At 48.2% G+C, this 18888-nt stretch overlaps 2 protein-coding genes across 2 annotated transcripts in view; both read left to right on the plus strand.

Annotated features, from left to right (window-relative positions):
- LOC144933478 (vitrin-like) overlaps window positions 1-4697 on the plus strand; it is a 43397-nt gene extending 38700 nt beyond the window's left edge. Inside the window, 2 exon segments of the mRNA XM_078858282.1 lie at window positions 328-841; window positions 1615-4697. Coding sequence (XP_078714408.1) covers window positions 328-841; window positions 1615-1793 — 693 coding nt within the window. The 3' untranslated portion in view covers window positions 1794-4697.
- Window positions 4698-8764: 4067 nt separating this feature from the next.
- MOCS3 (molybdenum cofactor synthesis 3) lies at window positions 8765-18310 on the plus strand. Its single transcript, XM_078858283.1, has 13 exons — window positions 8765-8945; window positions 10704-10842; window positions 10991-11083; window positions 11737-11857; window positions 12374-12448; window positions 13414-13531; window positions 13928-14036; window positions 14166-14228; window positions 14566-14735; window positions 15006-15053; window positions 15576-15672; window positions 15811-16077; window positions 17433-18310. The coding sequence occupies exons 1-13, from the start codon at window positions 8892-8894 to the stop codon at window positions 17588-17590; spliced, it is 1512 nt and encodes a 503-aa protein (XP_078714409.1). The 5' UTR covers window positions 8765-8891; the 3' UTR covers window positions 17591-18310.
- The last annotated feature ends 578 nt before the right edge of the window (window positions 18311-18888 follow it).

The following is an 18888-nucleotide window of genomic DNA, read 5'->3' on the forward strand; positions in this document are numbered from 1 at the left end:
ATAGTAGCACGTGGTGTCTTTAAATGCACCCATTTAACTTCAGTGCACAACAACTCTTGACTCCAGCCCTAGACCCGTGGTCAACTCTGACTCAAACTGTGACCCTGGACTTGAATCAAACACTTGTCAATTTATACATTTGACCTCAACCCCTATCCCTTATCTAAACTCTCACCCCACATTCAGCTCTATCCCCAGTCTTAGTCCCTACCCCAAATCCGATGAATATTTAAATTCCCACCTTTGACCACGACCCTTAACTTTGACTCTGGTCTTGACCCCTGACCCCTTGATTTCGCCCCCCCCACTCCTGCCCCCCTATATTAGACCGTTTGTCGGACGAGCGGCTTCTTCTCATTCTCGGTGCCGAGCTGGTTCGCGGTGCACGACTTTGTAAACCCGCTGGTGGAGCGCGTGTGTGACACGGACCAGCTGCTGTGCAGTAAGACGTGCCTCAACTCGGCCGACATCGCCTTCGTGGTGGACGGCTCCAGCTCCGTGGGCTACAACAACTTCCGCACGGTGCTCGAGTTCCTGGCCAACATCTCGCAGGCCTTCGACATCTCCGACACTGCGACGCGCATCGGCCTGGTGCAGTACACCTACGAGCAGCGTACCGAGTTCGCCTTCGCCGACCACTCCACCAAGGCCGACGTGGTGGCGGCCGTGCGGCGCGTTAACTACTGGAACGGCGGCACCAGCACCGGCGCCGCCATCAGCTACACCATCGCCAACCTCTTTTCCACCTCGAAGCCCAACAAGCGCAAGATCCTCATCATCATCACGGATGGGCGCTCGTACGATGATGTCAGGGGCCCCTCCAGCACTGCGCACAGTCAAGGTGAGGAGCGTGGGTGTGTGCATGTGTGTGTGCCTTGTCGGCTTTCAGAGGTGCTTGTGAATAGCACTTGCCCCAAAATTATATTAAAGTTATACGATGGATCTTTGTCTTGTGTGTAGGTATGTGCCTGTGTTGGTCCCTGCAGTGAGAGGTAGTCTAGCCGTTAGCTCGTTGCGCTATGAACCCGGCGATCCGAGTTCGATTCCCGCTCACGGCCAACACCAGTGACGATTATCTGAAACGGACCTGGGCCTGTCCTTGGTCGACTCAGCCTTAAATGAGTACCTGGTGCTATGCGTAAACATCACTATTAGGGAGACAAAGATGACCAGGCGTGATTTTGGTCACCCACCCTGGCCTTTATAGGAAGTCGCTAACAGCACTTAGCCCAAAATTCTGTTTAGGCTATACGGAGATGTTTGTCTTTGTAGATACATGAAGCTTCGGGGCAGTGCCTAGATGCAGAGGGGATGGTGTTCATTCGTTGAGATTTTCTCCAATTCAACTATAAGAAGTGTTTTACATGTAGGAGGAAACTGGAATACTTAGAGAGAACCCACCCAGATTCACACTCCACGTGATGCCAATGCTACCATAGCCCAGCAATATTTGGTGTTTCATAAATCTGCATGCGAGCCACCAACCCTTGTTTGTTTCCAAAACACAGGGACATTTAACAAAACTAAAGTGTGACTATATTGCATGCGTGTGAGCCAGGTAGCCAGGTTGGTGATACACCTGTGCACCTGTGCGCATCCCCTATGTGCTTGCAGGTATCATCGGCTACTCGATTGGGATCGCGTGGGCGGCTCGCGAGGAGCTGCAGTACATGGCGTCCGAACCGCACGCCGAGCACATGTTCTTCGTGGACGACTTCGAGGCCGTGTACAAGGTGGTGCCGCAGATCATTAGCAACATCTGCAAGGAGTTCAACCAGCAGCCGCGCAACTGAGGCGGGGGCCCATCGCTACCCAACTAACCAACCACACTCCAGCTCTTCGCCTACCTACCCACCTAGCCACCCTGCAATCACCTATGCGCACCTCCCACTCCAAGATACTCCCTCTCGACCTCCTCTCCTGCGTCTCCATCATGTGTCCCTTATGTCTCCACCTCTTCATCTCCTCCCAACCACTTGTTTGTGCATTCAGCCCCACGCGTGCTGCCAAATTGTCGAGATAGTTAATAATGACTATTGTGCAGGAAAGCCTCACCGAGTCTCAGGACTCGTTTCATCAGAAGGTTGCTACTGTTTTGAAAGTTGGACCAATTGCTTAACAAATTTGTATCCACAAATTAAAAATGCTGTGCATAAATACGAGGAAAAAATAGTTTTTTTTAACGTTATTAATGGTTGTGCAAGCGATGCATGAGATTCGGAAGCCACAGTTACGCAAGTTAATACGAGGCTCGTGTTAAGGTGAGTTATGGATTGGGTCTGTGGCACGCTGCGGGTGGCAGTGATGCCCGTGTCCGGCAGGGCACGCCAGCGTCGCAGCCTGGCCTCTCTCTATGGGCGATCATTGTCGAGAGACTCTTGGGTGAGCGCCATCACCCATGTGGACACGAGTGTCCTGAAGGTCGATGTAACGCGAGGCGCTCAATACCTCATACAATTTACCGGGCATTTGGCTTCGATTGAAATGGTAAAGATCTGCAGTAGCCAGCGTCGTGCTGCGACCACTTTGGTGATGGCATCACTGAGCCTATCCGAGAGAAGGCGTAACTGTATACAATAGTATATTTGAGCAATAGTAATTTCCTACATTTTTTTTATATATAATAATAATCAAGACAGTTTTTTTTATACAACACTTTCTGTACCTCCACATTTAGCTCCGGCTTTTCGTTGAATAATCAACAACAGGACTTTTGTTTGTGGTGTTACGCGGCGAGTTGATTTTGTTTGGTACCCTGGAAAAGCTTGATAACCGACAAAATCGAATTTTCCAGAAAGTAGGCTTTTGTAGAGAGAGGTTGAGTTAGTGGATGAAACAAGTGAATTCTTAAGTTCATTGAGCATTCACCTGTGCGGAGATGATACACTAAAAAAAACAATCAGGTTGACTGTGAGGTATATGAAGCTAGCATACATTTCCTTTAAAAATATGGGTTATCAAGTTTTTTTTCTTCCAGCGCAAGACCTCATTTGTATTGGTCCAGAGCGTGGATTGTTTAGCATCTCTAGGATGAGCCCCCAAAACTCGTGGCCATGACTGTCAACAAAAGTGAGACATTGGCAGGTCCACTGCCTGTGCACGCAGGATCTAAAGCAGTCTACTGTGAGGATGTCAGATGTCCTAATTTGATCTGTCTGTAGCATTTGGTACGAAGCAGAGCTGAATGCCTTATGCTTGCTAGCATACCTACATAGTCCTTCATTCGTCCAGGTAAGACTAAACCAAAAACTTGCTAACAACTTTTCAAAGCTCACATTTGTGCAAATTGTTGACCCACGGTTTTTTTTTCCTCCATAAAGAGTGCTATATACGTGGCTTTCTTTACCGCTTTAAGTTTGTTTTGCTGTATTTTATTGTACCCCGTTATAGATGTTGTCGAATGCTAGTTTTCTAAAGTGGCCTCCTCGTCTTCTAGGAAGTTTGAACAAAAACACAAAATGAAGTGGTCAGAGGTTCAGGATTTGCCCAACTTGCCATGCCTCCTTCAGCCTTTGAATAACTCCAGACAATAATATAAAGCTATGCAATTCGCCACGTTCTCACGTTATACCGGACTGGGTTAGATGTGTTACACGCAAGCATGGACTTGTGTGACCTTGAGCCCTAAACGCAAAGCTATATCATGGACCTGCTTCGATGCCTTTGGCTTATACCGTCACGTGAATACTCCCAAACCTCAGCGCAGGGCTCATAGCAGACAACCTGATATGGCTGCTGGGCAATTGTACCATGACAGGCAATGTGTCTGTCTGAAAGACGAGGTGTCCGTCTGGACTCTAAGCTCATAATATCCAGCATTGGCCCTTCCTCCCTGTAGAGCCGAGGGATGCCCGATGGCGATGGTGGCATGATGGGTCGTCTAAACCGTGCGTGCAGGTTGCACGACAGCTGCAAGATTCCCATTGTTCGTTCATCCCGAGCGATTTTCAGTAAAACAAAAATGTCCAGTCGAGTCTGGTACTCGGCGCCTTATCAGCCGAGCCATGCTTAGCAACACAAAGGCAGAAGTTTCGAGTTGCTTCGTCACTGCAGGTTCATGTAGGTACACGGATCACACATTCAATGGGACATTGCTGTGATGGACCAAGCGTGGAAGAGAGCGTGACTGACATGACGGGCTGTCATAGGGAATTGGCATGTATGCCTCACCACTCATCCACGCATGCCCGGCCATTCAATCATAAAACCATGCACACCCCAGCCGTTTAATAATACACCGATCCACACTCAACCATGCATGCACACTCAATAACGCTCAGCCATATAAACTCGGCCATCCGCATTTTAACCACGCAACCATTCACACTCGACTATTAGTCCACCCACGTGGAACCACTTCCAACGGAGAGTCACCCAACCATCCACGCTCAACCACTCAGTCGTCACATCCACCGCCTTGGTTTGCAGTTGGTACGTAGAAGCAAGTGGAACTCTGGAAGCGTGACCGACACGTGTGCTTTCTCGCATTGTATTATTTACCAGTTAAGATGGAGATGTACCCAGCTGTGGGGAGCTTTCGGGCCTGCTAAGTTATTACAGTTATTTGCTACATTTTACTCGTCTGCAGCTATAGTATTTTTTGTTGATTTAAAAAAAATTGCAATCACACTTTCAAGTTGCCTTTGCAGCATGGCTGATTGCCTGCCTTTCATTACAATAAAGTTACTTTAATATATACGGCATCAGCGGCAGTAGTTGTGTCCTCATTTTATGATTGCGTCTGCGAGTGGAATGTTGATTTTACATTTCACGACAATGTACAGTTTTAGTATATTTTAAAAGCCAATTGATTCTGAGAGCCCATTGTGGTAAGACTGACTAGCGATTCGCGGTGTAAAGGCGCATTAATGTTGATATTCTTAAGCTCACACACACGCATCAAATCGCGTGCGGCGTAAGAATCTATTTTTCGATTCATACTTGGAGCCCACTCGTCCCTCCGGGCGTGATATCACGACCACGTAGCCAGCCAGCAAAACTTTTCTAATTTTAGTCTATGCTGTATGCAATGGGTGCACGCCACTACTGCAACCGCTAGAGACCGCCACAATCGATTTGCTGTATTGAGAAGTAGCTGACAACTCGGATGTACATACTCGACTCTATTTGGGACCGAATATTATTCACATGTCAGTCAAATTGTCGTTTTCCAAAACGAATAGTTTCTGTAAAAGCCATTTGCTAGAATCCCATACTGTGTGATGTACGCATTGTTTTATAGAATGATACTTTGTGTACAATGTACATCCATTTTGTTACATCTACTGCTGGATGAATACCTCTCCACGCCGTGCCAGTCATGAGTATATTTGGCCATACTTTACCACACTGGTCAGTGCGGGTTTGATGAGGCCGACGAGTTTGGCATGTCTGGGTTATTTCAACAACACTTTGTTTTCTTGCATCCTAAGTGCATTTTTAATTCCACAAAATATAAAACTTATAATATTTTAGTTTTTTTTATCCTATTCGCTTATATAGGATGAGTTTGTTTGAAAGGGCACATACAATTGCATTCATCCCAGAGGTTTTAGAAATCGTTTTTAATAGAATAAAGGGCACTTATTCGAACAAAAAGGTGAATTGTAAACCCACTGAGGGCTTAACCACAGCGCCCGAGGGTTTGCATTACTGTGAGTGACTTTGAGCCAGCAATGGAGGCTTATTTCGTAGCTTAGAGCTCCGTGCTCAGGAATTCCCTACATATTATCTGCATGTTCTAGCACGCCAGCAAACAGACTTTAAATGACATGTAATAATAACTAAAGTACTGCAAATCAAGCTTATGTCATGCTTTGCACAAACAGTTCCAAGGCCCCGATAATCTGAACACCTATAAACCACAACTGTATGTCAGTAAATGAAAACTTTCAAAATGGGGAAAATGTGTACAGCATTTACAACTACAAGTTTAATAAATAACGGCAATACATATAATTGATATGGTCATAAACTACAATTGCCTCCTCCACATGTCAAGGCTTTGGCAATCTTCCAGTAAACATGCAATGTTGGTCCATCGTTGGCGTGCGGTGGGAACCGTTGGGACCAAGGTTGGCTCAACGTTTCATCATCATCATGTTTACTGGGCTTGTGATGACTGCGGTTAACTGGGACAGCTCGCAGCTGTGTTATTGAAGATGCCACCCATGATATCGAATGTCACTTGCTGACTCGTCCCTACTGGACATCTGTGACAGAGCTTCAGAGCGCATCGGATTCCTCCAGTCTCAATAAAGATTCCGATTCCGATTTATTTCAAGGGCTACACATCTGAAATTTAGCAAGCGCCGAAGAGTTGATGCTTCAACCGAGATAGTTCATAGGATTCCGTCAAAGGGCAGAGATAACCTCCATTTATATGTGCTTTGAAGAAGGGCCATTGCCCAAAACGTCGCCTTTTATGCATTTTCTTTTAAGGCAGTGTTATTGAAGAATATGTTGAGGTTTAAAAAAAGATACGTGTAATGAGCTATGTCTTATGTTAAACTAGCTTTACTACCCGGCTTCGCCCGGGACTTGGATTCACCACGCCCGGCCGCCTTTGTCTCCCCAGTGGCGATGTTCACACACCAGTTACTCGTTTGAGGCTGAATCGACCTAGGGGAGGCCCAGGACCGGTTCAAATAATCGTCACCGGTGGTGGGCGTGAGCGGGAATCGAACTCGGGTCGCTCACTTGCCGTGCAAAAAATATATGCATTATTGAGCTCCCCCCCCCCAAAAAAAAGTGTATTTTTATAATGTTTGCATGGTGTACAGTCTGGAAAGTACCCACATGGCAGATTTCAAGTTTGTTGCATGTCGGGAAGTACGCTAAACATTTTGAACAGACACACAATCACAATTTTGCCTTTTATATACAGTATATGGAGATTATGCATATAGGATCCTCATAATCAGTAAACCGAGTAATTTGCCTCTTGTGGACTACCGGGCTATATATATTGTGTCAGCGAGTTGGACCCGAAGCTGGCTATGCCCACTGAAGACGCTGCAGTGACTCCAGTAATGCGGTTAATGCAGTAACATGATTCCTCGTAAAAAGGTTTCAGTTTTGTTGCCAGAAAAAAGGGGAAACCCCCAATTATTATATTTTGGTACTGGCAAAGGAGGTCTAATGATGTTAAAGCATTTTCATAAAATTATAATTTAAAACCGCATTTTAAATAAGTGTTGTTGTTTTACACTATTGTTGAAAACACATCTCATGATGGGTGTCAAGGGGGTCCCATCTCGTAGCCTTTGGCCACGGGGGAGGAGGAAAGGCACTCCTGCCCCCACGCTACTGGAACCCATGAATCACTGTCCCGTATAAAGTAATCCAACTGCATATCAACCAGCCGAGTCCCCCTCTGCTACGTGTTAATGCGTGGGGTGGTAATTCACCAATCACTTATGGCGCAATAACCACAGCATCATCAACACGCCGTAAAGTATGTCGATTAACACATAGTAGGCTTTCGCGAGAAATATTATCCAAATATAAATGTGTCATTAAACCCGCCACGGCCAATTAGTATGATTTGTCACGAAAATGGATGATGATGACGACGCCAGCGACGCTGTGGATCTTGAGACGGCAGCCCAGCAGACTGCAGCTATCACGCAGCTGTGCTTCAGCCTGACACTGCGCCTGTTGACGAAATCCCTGTAATGCGTCACCTGTTCGACTGGCTTCAGTCGGCGTTTGCACCTAGCGGACACGAGACAAACTTTTTCAAAGTACGCAACTTCATTCTTTAATGCAGCCGGCGGTGGACTATCTGTTTGCTTAAACACGTTAATACTGTATTATTATTAATCCTTGATCGTTTCTGCGTGGATTAAATATCGGCCGTTCTGTAGGATTCGGGGGAGGTGTAAAAAGTACGCGTGCGTACAGGGAGAGGGGTCAAATTTTGACAGATTTTTGCGTTACGTCCTAAATGAATGGCCCCTAACAGGTACCGCGATTTCTTGCACCCAAAAAGTGCAGGATGTCACGCGCACGCACGTGCGTGCACAATTTATGTTGATCACCAAATGAATAACCCATGATAATTGGTTCTTTACCCTTCTATCTGGCAACAAAACTGACACCTTTTTACAAGGAGTCATGTTTGCATAGACCGCAATACCTGCAGTCATAATACAAACAAAAGAACATAACTCTGATAATGTGCACTGTCCTTAAAGTTGATTGATCCACACCCGAGACAGCTTTCCTTAGAGCCTAGTCTCATATGGGTTGGACCAGATGACGCCAAAAGGCGCACGTCATCTGGTCCAACCCATATGAGACTAGGCTCTAAGGAAAGCTGTCTCGGGTGTGGATCAATCAACTTTAAGGACAGTGCACATTATCAGAGTTATGTTCTTTTGTTTGTATTATGACTGCAGGTATTGCGGTCTATGCAAACATGACTCCTTGTAAAAAGGTGTCAGTTTTGTTGCCAGAGATAGAAGGGTAAAGAACCAATTATCATATTTTTACTGGCAAATGAGGTTCCCATAGAATAACCCATTGTGACGTGTGAGCCAATCAGGTGCGAAGGTCCGAGAAAGGGAGGGGCGGGGCGGAGGGGGCGGGGCGGAGAAGGGGGTGTGGAGAGGGAGGGGTGAATGTCAATCCGCCATCTTACGTAGGGAAACTCGCCAAGTTCAACAACAGCGTCCAGCGGGGACGACGCGGCGCGTCTCGATGGCGTCACGAGCGCATCACCCCCATCCACCTCCACTGCCACCGAGAAGAACGCGCGGGGCGTCCCTGAGTAAGATGGCCGCGAGCTTGGACTCGCTCCGCCGTGGCAGTGGCAACCACCACACATCACACGTGCAGCGTTGCTTGCTTTGGCTGCTGCGACTGGGGCGTAGTTGGGAGGGTTACCCATGGACTCCAACGCTCCGGGAGGTGCCGGCGAGAAGCGGGAGATGCTGGTGGTGGTGAGTCGATGCCCTCTGGGTAGCCAAACAACCCACCCATCCAGCCCGCTCTGATCCACAGAGGGCCTGGGGTGGAGCCCCCCCCCCCAGGGGGAGCGGTGGCCGCGTTCGTGATTACGTTCGCGTCTTGATATGATGCGCTGCAAGAACGCGATCCATTCATAGACCACCTCCACGGGTTGCTAATGATGACCCCCCCCCCCCTCTTACGTACTTCTCAACGGGGTGATTGATTGTTTTGTGTAAAGCGATAGCTCCATGTGTCAGATTACAAACTAAAAACACTTGTCACTGACACTGCATTAATATTCAGTGTGCATAAATGTTTACGTTTCTGGAGATGGATCTTCTTCATAGCACACGTCATGTGAGAGTGTTGACGTTCAACTAGTGTTTTGATGTTGATGGGATCCGTCTATTTATATTGTGTGACATCTAAACATGGCAAATTAGCGGGGTTCTGGTCATGGACTCGTCCCTGCCAGAGTAATGTGGAATTTCCACTGTCAGTTGCGAGTTCAAAGCCCGCTTGGGGGATTGATTCGGCCACTAATCCTGCCAGGGTCGATAAAATAGGGCACCACTTTGTAGGGAAGTCACTCGTGGTAGTCCGACCGGCAGACTCGCTCCCGTTGTAGGAAACGTGGACTTTTTAGCAGCTGTTGGTGACCGGGTTGAGACCATCATCTCGCTACACACGAGAACCCACTTTAAATCACGGGAGCTTTCAACACGGGTTCCAACTTCGGTTCCACAGCGATCAATTATCAGCGCTTTGACGCAAAGATTTCTTAAAATGCCAATTTGTAATTCTACCCCCTCCATATACACCAGCTGACCTTAATATTGGTTGTTTCTCTCGTGAGTAAATGCACGTAGTAATTACGGTAAAATAATTGATAAAGTGCTTTGACAACAACTACTTTAAATACTTCAACTTTGCTCACCTGTAGATCAGCAACTCTGGAAACGCTCCGTGTATCCCTTCTTGGATAGTAACCAGGTTGCCAGTAGATGGCGGTACGGCAAGAGGGTTTGTGAACCATCTCAGACGCACAGTTTTTGTCATCCTTGCATTATTCGTGGGTTGTTTCTGGTGCTCCTGTGGGCAGCAGAGGGCAGTGCAACATCTACCGGTGGACTCTACAATGCTTTCACATCTATAAACAACAAAGATCCCCCGTATTGCCTAAACAGCTTTTGGAGCACGTGCTATTAGCGAGCACCTGTGAAGGTGACACAGCGCACGAGGGGGTGGGTGGCCAGCACCACACTTGAGCGCCTTTGTCTCCCCAATGGTCATGTTTACACACCACACTAGGTACTCATTTGAGGCTGAGTCGACCGAGGGGAGGTGCAGGACCAGCTCAGATAATCTTCACTGGTGTTGGCCATGAGCGGGAATATAACTTATTTTCCTGGGTTCATACTGCAATGTGCGAACCACTTGCATGAATTATTAATATACAATACATGTGCATACTTGCCAACGCTACCGATGTACGCAGAGGGTTGCCAATTTTTAAACCCTATTACTGGATACTGATTTTCAAAGCAAAAATGTGCGTCCATATTTTTCCCCCCAAAAATTTAATTAAGCAGTATAATTAGTTTGGAAATAAGTACTTGGGGAAAGGATTTAAAAAAATCTTCAGTGTACCAACTATGCAACTGTGCATGTTTGTGTGTCTTTGTGTGGTTGTGTGATGGACAGTTTGACACGTGTGCTTTTGTCACCCCTGGCTGCGTGTGTTCCAGAAGCCGAGCGGCGCGCCAGCTCTGGCGGCCCTGAGGGACGTGCGGCCGTTGCCACCGCTGCCGGAGAAACGCAAACTGAGCAGGGCCGACATTGGCCGCTACAGTCGGCAGCTAGTGCTGCCTGAGCTCGGGGTTAAGGGTACGGGCCTTTCCGCGACACTGTGATCACTCCACGTGTCCCTTTGGCCAATTTATAGTGCACGCTCAAAGCATTTGCTCAAATTGTCAAAATAACTCGAAATTGGGGGATTCTTTGTCCCTGTGCGTGTGTGTTACGTGACGTCTAGGGCAGCTGAAGATTTCGAATACATCAGTGCTGGTCGTGGGCTGTGGTGGCCTCGGCTGTCCCGTTGCTCAATACCTCGCCGCTGCCGGCATTGGTAAGATTCGCTGCTGTTATTCTCTCACTGCCTGTGAATTTGGCAGAGGTGGGACAAAGTCATTGTTATGCAAGTCCAAGTCGAGTCGCAAGTCATCAAATTCATGACTCGAGTCTGACTCGAGTCCAAGTCACATGACTCGAGTCCACATCTCATAGGTGGGACAAAGTCATTGTTATGCAAGTCCAAGTCGAGTCGCAAGTCATCAAATTCATGACTCGAGTCTGACTCGAGTCCAAGTCACATGACTCGAGTCCACACCTCTGGAATTTGGGTGGGTGGGGGGGAGGTATGACGTCAGCGCGACGCACAAACCCGGCTCAACACTGTGGGGATGTGGGCAACATCATCTCGCGGATGTATGCAGTGATGTCACTACCGCACACTTGCCTGCCTGCACTCCAAGCAGCCAGAAAAATACATAATATGATCATCATATTTTCATTGAAATGTTGCTTAAAGACCTCAGAAACTGAAAGCACCTTCCTTAAAATTTCACCTCAAACATTTGAAAGGGACCCCCAGTGGTAGCACGATGTTGCTTGGCACTGCAAGTGAGCATTTCTTTACATCACATGGGCACTAATATACAGCACTGCACCTACAGTCTGTATAGGTTACATGAGATGTAATATTCACCTTTGTGTTCGCAGGCCGTCTGGGCCTGGTTGACCACGACTCGGTGGAGCTGAGCAACCTGCACCGGCAGGTGCTGCACACGGAGCAGCGTGTAGGGGCGGAGAAAGCCGCCTCTGCTGCCTGCGCCGTTGCACAGTGAGTGGGGCCGCGGAGACGTCGGGGGGTTGTGTTGTATATGTCGGGTTATGAAATTTTGATAAAAAATTAAAAAAAAAAAAAGAATATTGGGAAAATGCATTAATTGCGCAAATTATGCAAATGTATGTGAGTGTGTGCATAAATTATGCTAATTATGGAGATGCTCATATTTATGATAATGCTTACGCTTATGTTAATGTGGGCAGTTATGACAATTAGGCTTAGCTTCGCTGCCCAGAGTCGTATCAATCGGGATAAAACAATTATTCTTGCTTAAACATTTATTGATTATCTCTTAGTGTGTTATGTTATGTTATAAAAAAATTATTGGCCGTATTATTCTTAATATAAATTTGGAAAAAGGGGCATAAATACAACAGTTGCCGGGAAGGCAGGAAACGTTATAGAAATGCAAGGTTGCGGTGTCTGTTTTTGACCAGTCCTAGTGCTGCGTTGTGCATATGTTGTGCTTGCACCAGTGATTTACTGCTTGTGGTTTGTCTCCAAAATCAGACTGAACTCGACTGTGGAGGTTGTGCCATACCACCTGCTCCTGTCTCCAAAAAACGCTCTGCAACTCGTACGACAGTATCCTTTGTGAAAATGTAGATTTTTCTTTTGCTCCCGGTTATATTTTTGTGAAGTTATCCATGGTATTTCAGGAGACGAAGACATTTCCATTCAGATATCTTGCAGCAAGGACTACACGGTATCAGCTAGTGTCCCCAAACGGTGATGACGCAGAAATACTTTTGGGAGGCCGCGTAGCCATTGAAAAAGAGCTTTTTAGCGCAATGGGCCTTAGCTAACATTAACCGACTGACCTATTGAAGCCATTTCAGTAGCCTCTTATTTACACTTGGTGTCGCACCTTTTATAAGCACTTCAAAGAGGATTCATTGTGCATCGGTAAAATATTTATGTTACATTTTCAGAGCCGGAATACTTCAATTTATGTGATTAACCAAATTTAATATAATATTATTTTGTAGAGTCAATATCTTTATAACCAGGTTTAATCATGGATGGATGAAACTTGGATTTAGAGCCACCTTCTCAAAAGTACTGGCTTGTGCTTGGCATTATTCATCTGAGCCACCTAACCACTCATTATCCCTGTGCCGTTATCTTTGGCACATGCATGAAAATCCGTGCACAGGGTCACATGGACTCGCATTCAGAATGACTTACATAGGGACGAAACAACACATACACATATGAAAGCGTGTGCTTTGATAAATACAGTGTGATTGGCAATTAACGATTCACCACTGAATGATTCAGGGTTGTGGTTCATTGCAAGATTGTTTATTTTTGTCCCATTTTGTTGTACTGTTTGTATTGTTTTAATGTCATCCATACATCATTATTCACAGAATATAACATTCGAATATAATTTCCACGATAATTAACCATTTCTCACACACGATGCAATACATATGTGAGGGTGAAATAAATTCTAATCCACGAATCATTGCATTCCAACTATTTGAATGAGCGCAAGGGTGTGGGTTAATAAGAACGCGACACCGGTTCCTTACATCACCGGACAGGTATGATGTGGTGGCCGACTGCTCGGACAACGTGGCCACGCGATACCTCGTCAGCGACGTGTGCGTCCTCGCGGGGAAGCCGCTCGTGTCGGCAAGCGCGCTGCGCATGGAGGGACAGGTGATGCATGCGTGACCTTGCGGCGGTGACGCGCAGTCCCAACGCCAGCCGTGTTCTCGGTTGATAGCTGTGCCGTTGGGTTTGAAATCACTCTATGGTTTGACAGTACGATTCATGCATAACTTGTGTATAGAGCAGGTAGAGCGAATGTGCGGTAGTTGGCATACTGTGCTGTGAACCCAGAGACCTGAGTTCGATTTCCGCTGTGCCTAACATCCGTGGTGAGTGATAACTGAACTGGTTTTTGCTTCTCGTGTGCCATGTTGGCCTTAATATGTGCGTGCTTAACAATCCTTGCCCCAACAGTTTGTTACAAGCTACATGACAGATCTTTGAATGTACAGATGACGTTTGTGTGTGTTGGTGCGTGCGTGCGCGTTTGTGTGTGCGTTTCAGCTGACCGTGTACAATCATGAGGGCGGCCCTTGCTACCGGTGCCTCTACCCGACTCCACCACCGCCCGAAACGGTCACCAACTGCGCAGACGGGGGTGTGCTAGGAGTGGGTACGGAGGCTTGGAAACCTGCAGCTGGATACGCGCATCCATGTCTCTTGAGACCACTGGTGAATTTGTATCTTCCTCTCTCCACCAGTCTCCCGGTGTGAGTGCAGCTGCTCTGTTTACTTGTTGCAGTGCCTGGAATCATGGGGAGCCTGCAGGCGCTGGAAGTGCTGAAGGTTGCTGCCAGCATGGGCTGTATCCTCACCTTGTCTGTGTGTGTATGTCGTATGTCGGTACTCGTGTGTGCGTGTGTGTGTGGCATATAACTACCCGTGTCCACAGCATACATTTGTGACAAATTGTTTGAGTCACTTTTCCTGAGCTGCATTTCACAACTGCCGCACTACTGCTACGATCACTACCGCCTTCAATACCACTGCCACCTACGCCATCATCATAATAATCACCAACCATCACCACCCCTGCTAACACCACTTATCACCACCACTACCACGTACACTTTCACTGTCACCACCATCACTGCCACTGCAACCACCACCATTGCCGCCGCCATCATTTACCACCGTTGCAGCCAGCTACTCGGGGCGGTTGCTAGTATTGGATGGGCTGGAGGGGCGGATGCGCTCTGTGTCATTGCGAGGACGGCGCGTGGGATGTGCCACGTGTGGGGAAGTGCCGTCTGTCACTGCCTCCAGCCTGCCTGACTACGAGGCCTGGTGCGGCGCCGCCGCCACCGACAAGGTGATGTTAGGCACCTCGGTTCTTCCCTGGCTGTACGCGTGGCTCGTTGTCAGTGATTCGATCCTGCATGCATTATCCCAGGCTGTGCCAGTCATTGTTGGCTGGGCCTGAGAACATTATCTAATAGTTGAGAATCTGGTTTATTTTATGGGTGTCTGCCTGGATTTTAACTCAGGATCTCACTTGTGCCACGTCAGTACTTGAGCTACCTGTACACCTCTGCCATACATATTTTTAACTGCCAGGACTGTGTTTTTTGTGTGTTTGCAGTGCCGAAGATTGATGCTGCTGAAGAAAGAGGAGAGAGTAACGGTGGAGGTGAGTGCGGCTCACGGTTAATTAGGCATGTCAGGATGCATCTACGATCCTTTGCTTAACATCGATTTGTGCACGTCAGAATGTATTGTTTACGTTTCATGTAAAGTATGTGCCAATGTAATTTGTGCTAATGGTGAGGAAAGAAAACTGAACTGACTAGACAACAAACATATAACATCGAATCATTAACCACAATCTTGGAAATTCACCAACATATTCGTGCTTGGAACGTTACCTGCCAAGGGCTGATTCTTAATGATTTGGGTGAAAGAAAGTCCGGTGTAACGACATTGGGGTCACCGGGCCATTGTGCAAGAGTGTTTCATTTCACGTCTGATTTTTGTGTTCATGTGAACATGGAGGTCAATTGGCGTGGTTGTGATGTGACGTGGTTGTTGCTTGGCGTTGTGTTCGTGGCATGCGTAGTCTGGTTGCAGAACGACGTGGCTGCGCAATGCTTGGTTGTGTCATGGTGTGGAGTTGTGTTGTGGGGTTGTTGTGGCGTGATGTGGTTGTGCGTAGGAGTACAAGGCGCTGCTGGACGAGGAGGTGCCGCATGTGCTACTGGACGTGCGCCCCACCGTGGAGGTGGACATTTGCCATCTGCCGCACTCCCTGAGTATCCTGTACTGCCACGCAGCCTTGGGTCCTTTTACCGCACACGCTCTTCCGTAGTGATCTTTAAGCAACACTGCGTACCTACTTATTGCACTAAACTACACGAGGAGGAGAAAGGCCTTTAACTTGCGATCCACAGATATCCCTCTGAGCAGGCTGGAGCGTTGGAACGCGGCATGGCCGGCGAAAGTGGCCGGGCCCGGCCAAGAACTCAAGACGCCGGTGGAGTTTGATGACGATGCGGGGCTTGGCGAGGTGGTGGCCAGCGCCGACGGGCTAGGGTTTGGAGGACGACAGTCGTCGCCGGAGGCCAGATCGCCTGGACAGGGAATGGAGCTGCTGCTGGAGAGGATTTGGGAGGAGAGGAGGAAGGCAACCGGCGGAGGGAGTGATACCGAGTTACCAGGTGTGATTCCACTGGGGGGGAGCAGAGCTTGACACCACCCAGACTGCAGTCGGTGGAGTGGGTCGTCCGTGACGGTGCTGCACTCGGGGAGTTTTTGCACTGCAAATGTCGTAGCCCTTATAGTTCGGACGACTGAATGCGAGTGAGTTTGACACTCTACTTAAATGTTTTTATTTGGTGTTTAGACAAATTCCATTCCCTTTAATGACAAAGGACCTTCCCCCCCTCTTGCCATTTGAGAAATGCTGCTCTTCCATTCTGCATTCATTTGATGTCTACACATTCTTACGTACAATACATATCAATTATGTAATTGATTTATTATTAAACAATAAGTAAATATATTTGAATGCGTTGTTTTGGTAGGTAAGACCAGTTATCGTATTTTTTCAGAATGTCTCTGCAGGTAATTTTCAAATTTTATATTTGCTATGACACAATTTTGACATGTGCTTATGTCTAAATACATTTCCTTGGAGCTTCAATGAGGACATGTATAGATGTGTTCAGTGATTATATAGAAAAAATACGAACGAACACAACTGAAACAAGAACCCTAGCAATGGCTTCTTAGACTGTGAGCCTTAGGATTTAACACTAGAGGGCATCAGAAGAGTTAATCAGCACATGTATATGTTAATTTCAGGTGGGCAAGTGAGCCAGTGGATGGCTTCAGGAGTAGCCTGGGGAATATCTGACATGCTGCCATTGAATGATAGAAGCAAGCATTGGCGTTATTATGTGGTCCATGGTATACAATGTCTGGACCGGGCACATGACGCCCAGTATACATCTCACTCTGGCTGTGGTCATGAGGCTCGTGCCTACTCCAATCGACCAGTGAGTCTGAAAATATTCAGTGAGAAGTTAAGCCCTGGAATTGGTGATAGCAGCTACACTGTGCGCTATTCTTACAGACCCTTTATTGCATTTTACTTTTGTCTACTAACCCCTAAGGCCATGTCCAGGGCTGATTGCCGAAGCACAGCCTCATGGGTGGGCAGCTGAATGGATGTCTTCAATGCATCCGCTGAATTTCCGAGGTTCACAATAGTTCACGGCGTGGCCCGTGGTCTGATCAGGATTTCCACAGTCGCATGCCGCCGCTGGGCTTTCTCAGATTTTTACATTGGAATAGGTGGTGGCTGCATCCTGATGCAGGCTATTCGCTTCAGCGCACGCCATTGTTTTTGAGAGGCAGGTTCAACTTCAGGAGTTCATTTATTAACGGCGCCACTTGGCGGGTGAGTATGCTGCTGATCCTCTCGCCACAAACTCACTCGCGGTACAGTGCCCTGTAACGGGCGAGCACGCCACTGATGCTCTCTTGCCGTCCGCCGCTGTCCCGTGTGCAGTGTTCACAATCTGCAAGCAGGGCAATGACTCCCAGGTGGCCGTGACCCTGCTGCGGCGGGCGCTGCCGGACGCCGGCGAGGCCGTGAGCGTGCGGGATGTGGCTGGGGGCCTCGCTGCCTGGGCCGCCACCGTCGACCCCGACTTCCCCCAGTATTGAGCAAGTGCCACGTAGCCACCTGAACTGAGAGATGGAATCCGAGTGAGGTCCTCTCCGAGAGTGGCCTGTATTGCTGAAGATTCTGTAAAGCAGATGTGGGGAGTCCACGGTTCGCAGACCTGACACGACCTGCTGGCACACAAGGACGACCACTCAGAAACGGCCCCAAAACAGTATCCATCACTGCGGGTATCCTAGCCGCACGAATTGGGTACGAGAAAGGGAATATGTTTGACCTGACAACACCTTGTTTATCATTTTTGCGTGCTTCGTTCTGTTACTGTACAAGCTTCTTGCAGCTACAGAAGTGACCAAGTGAGGTGTGTGAGTGTCAAAGTGTGGTGCCACCACCCCCCCTTCACCAGTGTTTGAAAGTCCTACTCGGCCCTGCTTAAGCAAAAGGTCCCCCACCCCTGCCCTAAATGGTCTGGGTTGTGAGACTGCCAATCTTGACGGACTGCCAGGTGGTCAGGAGGTAGCACTACAGCAAGTGGGTTTGTGAACCCATCTGGATGGACTTTTGAGTGTTATTGCCACGTATGCCATGGTGAGTTTTCTCTACGTACTCCAACTTTTAAGCAATACACTCTTAAAGAGGATTGAGCAATGTCGCTTGCAGAATACTTATAAAAAAGTACCGAGGCCCATTGAGGTCTTCCTGGAAAAGTAAATATTCTCTTAACATTTTACAGCTGGATTGACTTTTGGGAAATTCCTACATCTTTAATTGTGTAATAAAGGACTCTTAGGCGATGTTGGTCTCCGTCTGTCCTTTATTGGGTTCTTGTCTCGCACCCCGCGATGTCCCCGGTCGGAACCGCACCTCTTCCGTCGCGTGCCCTCCGCACGCCGTTCGAGTCCTCCGCTCTCTCGCCGCAGCCACACCGCTGCCCGTGTGCCCCGCACACTCTGCAACCACCCTGCTGCTCCGCGTGCCCCGCACACTCGGCAGCCACCCTGCTGCCCCGTGTGCTCCCGCACACTCTGCAGCCACTCCGCTGCCCCACGTACACCGCTGGCCGACGGTGCCGTGACTCCAACCGCGTGGCAATTCGTGCCAGCCCTCCGCCAGCACCCTGCATGGCTCCTACTATCTCTACTCTCTCTCGACTCCCGATCCCCTTCCGGTTCTCACCCTGTATCCTCCTCACGTGACCCTGACTCCTCCTCCTCCTCACGTGACCCTGACTCCGCCCCCACTCACCCCGACGACCAGGCTCCACCTCCCCTAATACTTCGGCCCGCGTGAGTGGCGCGGAGGCCGCGCCCACCCTGTCCTTGCTCGCATTACAATTGCA

This window comes from Lampetra fluviatilis, chromosome 7 (assembly GCF_964198595.1).
Source record: "Lampetra fluviatilis chromosome 7, kcLamFluv1.1, whole genome shotgun sequence".
Classification (NCBI taxonomy): domain Eukaryota; kingdom Metazoa; phylum Chordata; class Hyperoartia; order Petromyzontiformes; family Petromyzontidae; genus Lampetra; species Lampetra fluviatilis.

Bases quoted from the DNA above. Each gene is read 5' to 3' on its own strand.
- MOCS3 (XM_078858283.1), top strand. From the start codon at position 8,892: ATGGACTCCAACGCTCCGGGAGGTGCCGGCGAGAAGCGGGAGATGCTG. The intron at 12,449-13,413 runs GTATCCTTTGTG...ATCACCGGACAG, and splicing joins GCTCTGCAACTCGTACGACA to GTATGATGTGGTGGCCGACT. The intron at 14,736-15,005 runs GTGATGTTAGGC...GTGTGTTTGCAG, and splicing joins GCGCCGCCGCCACCGACAAG to TGCCGAAGATTGATGCTGCT.